General features: G+C 42.1%; 1 protein-coding gene across 1 annotated transcript in view; it reads left to right on the top strand.

Moving 5' to 3' along the window:
- The window catches only part of PTEN (phosphatase and tensin homolog), a 106,367-nt gene that overhangs the window by 70,043 nt on the left and 23,797 nt on the right, over positions 1 to 12,527 (top strand). Inside the window, exon 6 of the mRNA XM_039547624.1 lies at positions 1,085 to 1,323. Coding sequence (XP_039403558.1) covers positions 1,085 to 1,323 — 239 coding nt within the window. The remainder of the gene's footprint in view (positions 1 to 1,084; positions 1,324 to 12,527) is intronic.

Raw genomic sequence — 12,527 nt, 5'->3', positions numbered from 1 at the left:
CAACCATAATAGTCATCTCTCTTCTGCTCTCATCTCTCTTCTGCTCTCATGACCTAAACTGTCTCTTCCAAAGGAATTTACATAACCTGAATGTATGACAAGCCAGTAAAAAAGACTTGCCCAAAATTGGATGCTTTATTCATTCTTTGTTGGCCAAAACTAGAGAGAGAGCTTCCAACGTGATAGTTTCTGACTAGATCTGAGTGGCAATTTGTGCAAGAGCCTGTCTGTCCTCAAAGTCAGTGAGGGAGCCTGTTGGGCAGAGAAAAGACAGCTTTGTATGACTAAATATACTGAGCAGCAATATGGATATTATCTATTTTTGTTTGACACATTGCAAGATAGGTGTGTTTTTTTTTTTGGGTGCTGCAGTCTCCTGGTTATCGCATATTTCTCTCTCCTGTTTTCTGAGCTTTTTGGGGTGTTTTTCCCCTTGCTTCCCAGTTCCAAATACTTGCATCTCTCTTGTCTGATGGATTGTGTATGAGTAAAGAAAAAAATTGCAATGTCTGGGTTTTACTGTTAAAACAGTAACAAAGGCCTGGGTGTGTGGTTTTGTTTGTTTACAATTAGCAGTTATGATTATGTATTATTACACGTATTTTAGAGCCTCTTGGAACTAATTATGTGGACATGACCAGTTCAGTCCCTGTAATAGGGTAAACTGTAATCTCAGAACTCTTCAGCAGAATTGCCTCATTTGATCAGTGAGCATGGCTTAACCCTATATTATTGTAATAATAGGTTCTGGTATAAGACCACTTATGGAATGATGGATTGTTATAAGATAGATTGTCAGATATGAGCAAAATTGCTCTATTGAGTAAGACATTAAGAGTATGTATAATTGGGAATTTGCTGAAATTTGAGGGGCCAAGTTATTGGCATGTGCGCCACATCTTGTATACCACTTTTCTGACATCGATCATTATGGTACTTGTGTCAGACCACTTAACCTATTTAGTTACCTCTTTAAACTGTTAATTGCATGATATGCATTTTGTAAAGTTAATCTCTCTGGTTAAATTAGTTTAAAATGCATAAGATTTACAATGAAGTCTCAAATTTAATCTTCCTATCACAGTTGCACAGTATCCTTTTGAAGACCATAACCCCCCACAGCTAGAGCTTATCAAACCTTTTTGTGAAGATCTTGACCAATGGCTGAGTGAAGATGACAATCATGTTGCAGCAATTCATTGTAAAGCTGGAAAGGGACGAACTGGTGTAATGATTTGTGCATATTTGTTGCATCGAGGCAAGTTTTTAAAGGCTCAAGAAGCTCTAGATTTTTATGGGGAAGTAAGGACCAGAGACAAGAAGGTGAGTTATTGTACTCTGCTTTTTTCCACCTTATCACCCATTCCTTGGTACTTTTTCTAATTAAGCTAAATTCAGTTGGGATAGGCTTCCAATAGAAGGTATGATTGTGTTTGACTTATTAGTTTAACTTTTGATTTAAAAAAAGACACCATTAGTGTTAAGATTCTGTTGAAAGCAAAATGCTGAAGTTGTCTCTTCCTTGTTTCTCTTATGTTCAAGAAGATTCTGAATGTTTATGCTAGCCATAGGAATATCAGACCTCATCTTCAAAGTGTGTGTTGCATCATATTACATCAAGTTGGTGGTGGATGGTGCATTTTCCCATTCATCTATACAGGCATCAGCTTCAACCAATTGAAAGATAGGACTATTCTAGTTTGGTTCCTTTAGTTGATGAGCTGTCCAGCTCCTCCATTTTCTTTATTCTTCTGTATTCTTCTAAGGCATTCTGCTACTCCTTTACTTCAGGTGCTTGTTATGGCTGAAATGCTATGAGCTACTGTAATGTATCTGGGTTGCCTTAACTATTCAGCAGAACTTTCTGCTTCCACTTTACTTGGCTTCTGTTCTGTAGGGATGAAACTTTCAGGGTAATAGGCCAAGGCAGAAGCTGCCATCAGCATTCTTTTATAGCCTGCCTCATTGAGAGCATCACCTTTTCAATCCCTATACCAGCCTCTCAGTGAGAGGAATCTGTCACTCCCTGATCTGAGAATGGTAGAAGGCTTTCATGGCCTTTAACTCCTTGCTAGTAGACTTAGTGGCAGCCCTGCATAAGACTGTCTGGCAAAGGCAGGTCTTTGTTCACATGCTCTGGCTACAGTTTGCTGATGGTAATCTCTAGTGCCTTAGGACCTCAGAATATTTTTTTCTCACTTCTGCATCCTAGTCAAAATATTTTCCAGCTACATTGGGGTCTGTCTTTCAAATTCAGATCATCAGTCTCCCTCTTCTCTCCCAATTTCATCTGTAGTGTTACAGCAGTTCATACACCTTTTCTGGAAAGGACCGGAGTTGATGTATGTATGTCAGCTCCAGTCCTTTTCAGGGTAGGTATCTTTGAATTGCTCTAATGCTGCACAAAAAATTTATGTATGAGAGAGAGTTGGACTGCATTTAGGTTTTATACGTTTCTTAGCATCTAGATCTCTACACAGGTTGGCACGTTCAGAGGCTCTTGGTTGTGGAATCATCAGTTGAGCAATTGAAGAGACTGGCTGCTGACTTGTTAGAGGGAGCAAATTAAAACTGTCTTATGCAGATAGCTACTTTAGCCAGTCATAAGCGATACGAGACAATTGGTCTATATGTCTCCATATTGATATAGTATTGTACAGAAAGAAAACTAACAATTTCTATAATTAATGTGTTCTGTGCTGAAAACCAGTCTGACAAAATAAATAATGATGAAATGAACTGAGATGAAGAGGCAGCTTGATGCTTAAGCAAGATGATTGTATTTCTTTAGAGTACCCAAGAACAGAGCTATTCTTGAACTTTTGGATGCCTTTAAATCTTCATTCTACTCTTTGAGGACTATGCCAGAGTCATAGAATTGTAGGACTGGAAGGGACCTCGAGAGGTCTTCTAGTCCAGTTCCCTGCACTCATGGCAGGACTAAGTATTATCTAGACCATCCCTGACAGGTGTTTGTCTAACCTGCTCTTAAAAATCTCCAATGAGACAGATTCCACAATGTCCGCTAGGCAGTTTATTCCAGCACTTAACTACTGACAGTTAGGAAGTTGTGTTTTCCCTAAATTGCCCTTGTTGCAATTTAAGCTCATTGCTTCTTGTCCTATCCTCAGTGGTTAAGGAGAACAATTTTTCTCTCTCCTCCTTGTAACAACCTTTTCTCTACTTGTAAACTGTTCTTTTGTGCCCCCCCAGTCTTCTCTTCTCCAGACTAAACAAACCCAGTTTTTTCAAATCTACCCTCATAGGTCATGTTTTCTAGACCTTTAATCATTTTTGTTGCTCTTCTCTGGACTTTCTTCAGTTTGTCCATATTTTTCCTGAAGTATGGCTTGCAGAACGGGACACAATACTCCAGTTGAGGCCTAATCTGTATAGAGTAGAGCCGAAGAATTACTTCTCATGTCTGTCTTACAACACTCCTGCTAATACATCCCAAAATGTTGCTTGCTTTTTTTGCAACAGTGTTACACTGTTGACTCATATTTAGCGTGTGATCCACTATGTCCCCCAGATCCAGTAGTACTCCTTCCTAGGCAGTCATTTCCCATTTTGTATGTATGAAACTGATTGTTCTTTCCTAAGTGAAGAACTTTGCATTTGTCCTTATTTAATTTCACCCTATTTTCTTCTGACCATTCCTTCAGTTTGTCCAGATCATTTTGACTTTTAATCCTGTCCTCCAAAGCACTTGCAACACCTCCCAGCTTGATATCTGCAAACTCTATAAGTGTACTCTCTATGCCATTATTAAATATTGATGAAGACATTGAACAGTACCAGACACAGAACTGATCCCTGTGGGAACCCCACTTGATATGCCCTTCCAGCTTGTCTGGGAAACCACTGATAACTACACTCTGGGAACTATTTTTCAACCAGTTGTGCACTCATCTTGTAGTAGCTCCATCTACGTTGTATTTCCCTAGTTTGTTTATGAGAATTTAATTGAGACAGTATCAAAAGCCTTACTAAAGTCACGATATACCACATCTACCACTTTTCCTTATCCACAAGGCTTGTTACCCAGTCAAAGAAAGCTTATTAGGTTGGTTTAACATGATTTGTTCTTGATTAAATCCATGCTGACTGTTACTTATCACCTTGTCTTCTAGGTATCTGCAAATTGATTGCTCCGTTATCTTTCTGGGTACTGAAGTTAAGCTGACTGGTCTAATTCCCCTGGTTGTCCTTATTCCCCTTTTTATAGATTGGCACTATATTTTCCCTTTTCTAATCCTCTGGAATCTCACCCATCTTCCATGACTTTTTGAAGATAATTGCTACTGGCTCAGATCAGCTCCTTGAGAATTCTAGGATGTATTTCATCAGGTTCTGGTGACTTGAAAACATCTAGCTAGTCTAAGTAATTTTTAACTTCTTTCCTTATTTTCGCCTCTGGTCCTACCTCATTTTCAATGGCATTCATTAAGTTAGATGTTCAGTTGCTACTAAACGTTTTGGTGAAAACTGAAACAAAAAAGTCATTTAGCACTTTTGCCATTTCCGCATGTTTTGTTATTCTCTCTGTCGACCCCCTTCTCCCCCGCATTTGAGTAATAGGCCTTACCCTGTCCTTGGTCTTCCTCTTGCTTCTAATGTATTTGTAGAATGTTTTCTAGTTCCCTTTATGTCTCTAGCTAGTTTAATCTCATTTTGTGCCCTGGCCTTTTTAATTTTGTTCCTACATACTCGTGTTATTTGTTTATATTCATCCTTTGTAATTTGACCTAGTTTCCACATTTTGTATAATTCTTAAATTTTGAGTTTCATATAATTGAAGATCTCCTGGTTAAGCCCCAGTGGTTCCATACTTCCTATCTTTCCTATGCAGTGGGATAGTTTGCTCTTGTGCTCTTAATGTCTCTTTGGAAAAACTGCCAACTCTCTTGAACTTTTTTCCCTCTTAGGCTTGCTTCTGAAGGGATCGTACCTACGCGCTCCCTGAGTTTGTTAAAGTCTGCCTTATTGAAATCCATTTTCTTTATTGTGCTGTTTTCCGTCCTACCATTCCTTAGAATCATGAAATTATGAGTTCAGGATTACTTTTACCTAAGCTGCCTTCCACTTTCAAATTCTCAACTAGTTCTTCCCTATTAGTCAAAATCAAATCTGGAACAGCCTCTTCCCTAGTGGCTTTCTTCACCATCTGAATAAAAAATGGTCTCCAATACATTCCAAGACTGGTCTGATGATCTGTCCCCTGCCTGGTTTCAAACCCCACCCCCAATAGATGTCTAGGTAGTTGACGGTGATGGGGGACATCGTCCTGTGCTTTGGATGATTTTGTTAGCTTGTAAAAAGCCTCATCCACCTCCTCTTTCTTGCTAGGAAGTCTGGAGTAGACCCCTACCATGACATCACCCTTGTTTTTTACCTCTCTTGTCCTTACCCAGAGACATTTAACAAGTCTGTCTCCTATTTCCATCTCAGCCTCAGTCCAACTGTATACAATTTTTTATATACTAGGCAACACCACCTCCCTTTTTTCCCTTCCTGTCCTTCCTGATCTATCTGTGCCCTTCTATACCAATATTCCAGTCATATGTATAATCCCACCAAGTCTTTGATGCCAGTTGTCATAGTATTTATTAACTAGCATTTCTAGTTCTTCGTCTTCGTCTTCTTGTCCCTGTAGGTGCTCCACTCCAGGCGTTGGTGCGCCTCTGTGCCTTCGCTCGGAGAGTTTTACAGCAGTATTTGCATGGGCCACACGTTCACGGTGCTTGCCTCACCCGCCAAATGCGCCTCAATAACGTGCGCTTGGCCCAAGCTCCTCAGTTCCTTCTCTACAGTCCGTGGTCTGAGACAGAGCTCAGCAGTCTTGCTCACTTATTTCTCGCTTTAGATAGCTGAACTGTATAAACTAGTTTTTTTAGTCAGATAAGTTTCATTTCCCACTTTAAAAAAAAAAAATCCTTCACAGGTTTTTTTCTGTCCATTAGACAGTTTTATACTATTCCTGGCTTGCCATATTTTAAGAGATGCACTACGTACAGAGATGCCATCCTTATCTCTGATGGCCATTCTCAGTGTGTTCGCTGTTTGGGGGAGTTCCATGTCCCCAAAAATGTACCCACTGCAGTAAACTGAGGGCTAGGGCACAGAAAGGCAGAGACCTGAGACTCAAGTTAATTCTAATAGAGAAGTCCCTCAGACCTGCCTCTGACCCAGGTCAGGAGTCCTATTTGAGATAGAGCCCTCCTAAGTCCATTAAGGACAAGAAAACAAAAAACAGCCAGCTTCATCACCTCACAGAGACCAGCTGTCATCCAAACGGTCTCCAACCAGGTCTGTTTTGTTGGTGACGACCGCTCTGCGGCTCAGCACATACAATCCTCTGGGCACCTCTGGCACCATCCGTACTCCAGCTGCTGTTGGCACCACTCCAGTGCCTTTTCTAGTACGGCACCGCACAGTACCTCAAAGGATTCTATGCCTCCTCAGCTGAGCCTGCCTGTGCCACACACAAGTACAGTTGCTGTCCCAGTACCAACAAATCTCCCACCTATAACTCCGAATAAAGCACTGCACCAGTCAGCACCGGCTGACCTTACGGCACCACCATCACACCCAGCGCTATATATTCTGGCTCCTTCTACCTTGGCACCACAATTTATTCATTCCAGCGATTTGTTAGTCTCGCCAACTCCAGATTCCCCATTATTTGGTACCAATCTCTTACCAGGACCGTTAGCACAGCACTGACAGCTATCCCCTATTCCCTCTCACTTTTCTAGTGATGAGGATGACAAAATGGAGGGAGTTTATTCCCCATACCATTCCTCCCTTCTTCACATTCCTACTAACGTGGGACCATGGAGACCAAGGCCCTCATATTCCAGGGACTACCCTGGTATGAACACCTATGGATGGAACCACTCATGCCCTTCCCCAGACAATAGGCATTATTAGAACCCATGGAGGTCCTACAGCAGGCACCACAGTAGCCCAGTACAGCCCATGCAGAGGCGACATTAGATCTTCTCCTGTACCTGTTCACGCTTCTGTAACGGACAGACAGGAGCAACCTGCAACAGTGCATGCAAACAAGGAGGCACCTGAAGCCTCCTCAAATAATAATTCATCCACCTCACCAGAAGAGACTATAATGTCCCCACCCCCAGCAAAAGCAGATGATTTTACTCATTTTCAGGACCTCTTCAAAAAGAGTGGCGAATGAGCTCAAGATCACTCTGGTGGAGGTGTCGGGCACTCAGCATGAGCTGACTGACATATTACAGCCTTTGTCCTCCTCCAAGATCGCCCTACCTATTAATGGAGTCATTATGGACTCTGCCAAGAATATCTGGCAAACCCCAGCCACCATACCCCCTACCTGCAAAAGGGCACACCGGAAATACTGTGTATCCTCCAGGGGCTCAGAATTCCTTTTCACACACCCAGCACCAAATTCACTGGTGGTAGAAAAGCAGCCAACCAAAAAAACCAAACAGCAGCATTTCCAGTCCACTCGCTCTGACAAGGACAGAAAAAGAATGGACCTACTTGGCCAAAAAGTTTATGCATCATCCATGCTACAATTTAGAGTGGCAAACTACGCAGCCCTATTGGCCAGTTATGATCACAGAAATTACGGGAAACTCATGGACTTTATTAATGACATCCCAGAGGACAAGAGAAAACAATTCAAAGCACTTAGTCTCTGAAGGGCAGATTATTTCCTATGTGGCATTGCAGGCTGCCCTCAATGCTGCGGACACCACTTTCAGATCCACTGTGATGGCTGTAGTGATGCGCTGGGCTTCATGGTTTAGCTCTTCTTCTTCTTTCCCATGCAAGATACAAAACACCATGGAGGATTTCCCCTTCGATGGCGAGAAGTTACTTTGCAGCAAAACCCAACCCTTCTGCACACCATGAAGGATTCCAGAGACGCGTTTGGATCCCTAGGTATTCATACACCAGCAACTAGAAGACAATACAGGTATCAGCCTTTCCAATGCCCATGAGTGGGAAATTCAAAGCAAAAATTCAAAATGGTTACCCTCATAACCATAATTCCAGCGCTGGAGCACGGAGATTGGTTTTCAGCCCCCAACCTGTAGGATGCGAATTTTCATGTAACTATACACCCCGCCTGCAGGCGTTTTCTCAGATTTGTTATGTGCTCAAATCACTACCAATACCAAGTTCTGCCCTTTGGCCTCTCAACAGCACCTTGCATCTTTTCCAAGATTCTCACGGTGGCAAGGGTGAACCTACGGAAAGGAGGAGTCATAATTTTTCCTTACCTGGATGATTGCCTGCTCAAGGGCACAGACTCTTGGGGAGGCCATTCAAGCCATGCAGATGACCATCGACTGCTTCCAGGGTCTGGACCTACAAATAAACAAAAATGAATCCACATTAACTTCTACTCAGTGACCCAGAGTTCGTAGGCACTCACCTTGATTCCATCTCTCCCATCCGACAGATTCAACACCATAAAGAATCTTATCTCCAAGTTGCAAAACAGCCTGCAGGTCACTGTCCGGGACTGTCTGCAACTTCTCGGCCATCTAGCCTCTTGCATTTTTGTGGTCAAGAATGCATGCCTCTACATGTGGTGCCTGCAGGGTTGGATGACCACTGTCTACAGACCACGAATGTGCACGGCCTAAACAGACGTCTATTCATACCTGCCACAGTCAAGGACTCCACTCACATGGTGGACTCTTCCACACCACCTCTGCTCCAGAGTCCCATTCGTTCAGAGTCCCCCTCTGTTATAATTACCACGGATGCTTCTTTCAGAGGCTGGGGAGCACACATGGCACACACCACACCACTCAAGGACTCTGGTCACCTACAGAAGCCTCACTACGCATAAATCTTTTAGAGCTTCGAGTGGCCCACAATGCCTGCCTCCAATTTCTCCCAGACAGCTAGAACAAACACAGGATCATGACCAACAACGTTGCTTGTATGTTTTATATAAAAACGGACAAGGAGGAGCTCGATCTCACTCGCTCTGCACAGAGGCTATGAAACTTTGGAATTGGTGCCTCCATCACGATATCCAGATTTCAGCCTCCTACCTACCTGGTTCACTAAACACCACTGCGGACAAGATTAGCAGATCTTTTCCCCTAGATCACAAATGGGAGATAAATGATACCATCCTACACAATGTATTCAAAATATGGGGCTGCCTGTGACTGGATCTTTCTGCAATCGTAACCAACAAAAAATGCCCTGAATTCTGTTCCAGAGCAGGCCTAGGAAAGCATTTGATGGGAGACGCATTCATCATAAAATGGAGCGACAATTTCTTATATGCATTCCCCCCGATACCACTTCACAGGGTATTACAAAAAAATATGAGCAGAGAAGGCCAGGGTAATACTAATAGCCCCTACGTGGCCCAGACAGGCATGGTACCTATTTTTAACGAGGATGTCAGTTTGCCTGCTGATTCCACTCTCTCAACACCCCCCCCCCCCCGAACCTGTTATCACAACATGGGTCAACTACACCTCCCCAACGTAATGATGCTGCACCTGAAAGCTTGCCTCCCCAGTGGTTCTCTAATGAGAAACTAGGCTGCTCTGAATAGGTACAAAGAGTACTATTACATAGCAGAACACAGTCCACACGTACCACCTATTTCCAAGCAAATGCTCTTGCTTCCACCCGTCTTTCACTAATACTAGACAGTTTAATTTCTAAAAGATAATCTGGGGTCTCCTTTAGCTCCATAAAGGTACTCTTAGCAGCAATTACGGCATTTCACAGTAATACCGGAGACACTATCATCTTTGCTCACCTCATCAAAAAGCAGTTCCTCAAGGGCCTCCAGACCCTATACCTGGACGTTGGATCACCCACTCAACCCTGGGACCTACACTTGGTCCTCACATGCTTGATGCACTATCCATTTGAGCCACTTGAAACATGCTCTCTCCTACAGCTCTCCATGAAAACTGCATTTTTAGTTGCCATTACATCTGCCAGAAGTGTAGGAGAACTTGGATACTGCTTTTCAGTCACCTGGAGTGGAGCAGCCACAGGGACATCTCTCTCGAAGAAGAAGAAGAAGAAGAGGCGAGTACGTTCTTTGAGATGTCCCTGTGGGTGCTCTACTACTGATCCTCCTCCCCTCTACTTCAGCGTTTGGAGTGGTCTCCATTGTAGAGAAGGAACTGAGGAGCCCGGGCTCCACATTTTATTAAAGCAGGCACCGTGCGCATACTGCTGTAAAAAAATATCCGAGCGAAGGCACAGGGGCACACCAACACCTGGAGAGGAGCATCCACAGGGACGCTCATCTCAAAGAACGTGAGTTACTGCACAGGTGAGTAACCACCTCTTCTACTGCTTATTTCCCATTCTTCTCACATTAGTGTATAGACACCTAAGGTACTGATTGGATTTCCCCCCATGTTTTCTCTTGTCTCTTCCTTATCTCTTCTATAACTGCCCATGCTCCCCTTCTCGCATGTCTCCATAATGATAATGACCAAATCTAGTCCTTTCTCAGCAAACCCCAACATCAGTTACTGTGATTCCAGCTTAGATTTTACTCCATAACTATAAAGAAGATTAACAAATCAATGAATACTAGATTCTCTCTCTCCTCCCCCCGCCACACACATTGGTCTTACTTCACAAATAGACAAACAATAATTTAACCATAGGCAAGAGCAGAATTAATGGGTATAATATAAGTTTTTCTGAATGGGAAGATGAGAATGACTTGTATTCTGAAATGATACTTCAGAATGGTCACAATTGAATGAGATCAGATATCTAAACAGAATACTGACTGTTCCAGCAAAAATTGGCAAAAGTAACTAATAAAACCTACTGAAGAGTCACATTTTTCATATTGTTTGCAGATGATCTCTGTCAGATATCTATTCTACAGATTTGTTAATTTCCATTAATAGTCAAATGGGTAGATGCTGAATGTAGAAGCTGTCATTTGTACAGTAGGAAGGTGATATCTATGTATTATAGGAACAAGCTATGGTTCAGTGTTTTCTTTTGAAGGAGAGTAATGATGAAATCCCTATGGAAGTTCTAGTTAGAAAAAAGAAACACTTACTAGATAATTTGTATGGATTACAATGGTATTTTGTTCTGATGTGTTAACTAAATATTCTTGTTACCTCAGACTGCCTGTATGATCTTGAGTCAGTCCTTAAGATCCCTGTGTCTGTTTCCTGCCCTCTGGTTTGTTTGTTTTTTTTAAGGGGTGGGGGGGAGAGATAATATTTATCCACATCAAGGATGTTTTTTAAGGTAAATAGTGAGGTCCTCAGATATGTGATTTGAGCCATAAGTACTTAAAGATGTTCTTATGAAAACCCTATATCTTTAAATAGGGCTCTGACCCTTTGTTTAAAGTCTCATTATAAATTCCTAAATACACCTCTACTCTGATATAACGCAACCTGATATAACATGAATTCAAATATAATGCGGTAAAGCAGCACTCGGGGGTGGTGGGGCTGCGCGCTCCAGCGGATCAAAGCAAGTTCAATATAATGCGGTTTCACCTATAACGCGGTAAGATTTTTTTGGCTCCCAAGGACAGCGTTATATTGGGGTAGAGGTGTATCATGTTGCTTTCTAAAATGATGATGATACAGTCTGTTCTCTAAGATCTACTGTCTCCCCTCTACTTGGCCCTGATTATTTGGTTGAAGGATAATATGCACAAAGTAATTAACTTTAGAAATACTGTTTATAGACAAGTATCATTTTAAAATGTAGTTTCCAAGAGCTTTTCTATTCCCCTATATGTCCATTGTATATCTTAATGTTGTATTTCAAGTGCTGTTTGAAGATTTATAGTTCCTGATAAATTAAAATCCTAATTGACTTACTGAGTTGGAAGTAGAATATGGCTCAAAAGAACAAACTCTGGCCCAAGACAACCAACTGCCTTTTTCTTTTGAGGCAAAAACCAAAAAATGGCTTTGATTCTAAATTCTCTGCCCAAAGCAACCCACAATGTGCATATAGCCTGCTTAGTGGTTCAAATCCCAGGGGACAGTAACTAGGGAGAGTTTTGAAGTTAACAAGCAAGGCAAATTAATTCTCTCAAGGGTCTTGTGGCACTTAAAGACAATGTAGACAGGAAGTATGAATCCAATTGCAAGAGGAAGTATTACTGATTGAAGAGTACAACCACCAGTATTTTTATTGCTCACTTTTCCAGTATGTCCATATGGAAGAAGTTTCCCAAAGGCCTTTGCAGCACCAGATGAGTAAGAGAAGCTGAGGCTACTCTTGAATTTCCTACACAAAGGAACCATATCTGTCCTACTCTTGGCCAAAATAATGGGAGGACAGGGCAGGTGCTGCCTCTGGCAGGAGCCATTTCCGATTCTGTCAGTTATCTGGAGCAGAACTTGCTTATTAGATACACCCACTAAAGAAAACTTGATGCCAGAAATACAGGCCGTCAGCCCCTTTCTGCCTTGAAGTCAAAGTTTAACTTCCCCCAAAAAATATGGACAGACAAAAGATTAGAAGTGAGTGTTTGAAGTAGTGGATAG

Source organism: Mauremys reevesii, linkage group 7 (assembly GCF_016161935.1).
Source record: "Mauremys reevesii isolate NIE-2019 linkage group 7, ASM1616193v1, whole genome shotgun sequence".
Taxonomy (NCBI): domain Eukaryota; kingdom Metazoa; phylum Chordata; order Testudines; family Geoemydidae; genus Mauremys; species Mauremys reevesii.
The sequence above is the reverse complement of the archived record's forward strand: the minus strand, read 5'-3'. Positions and strand labels throughout refer to the sequence as shown.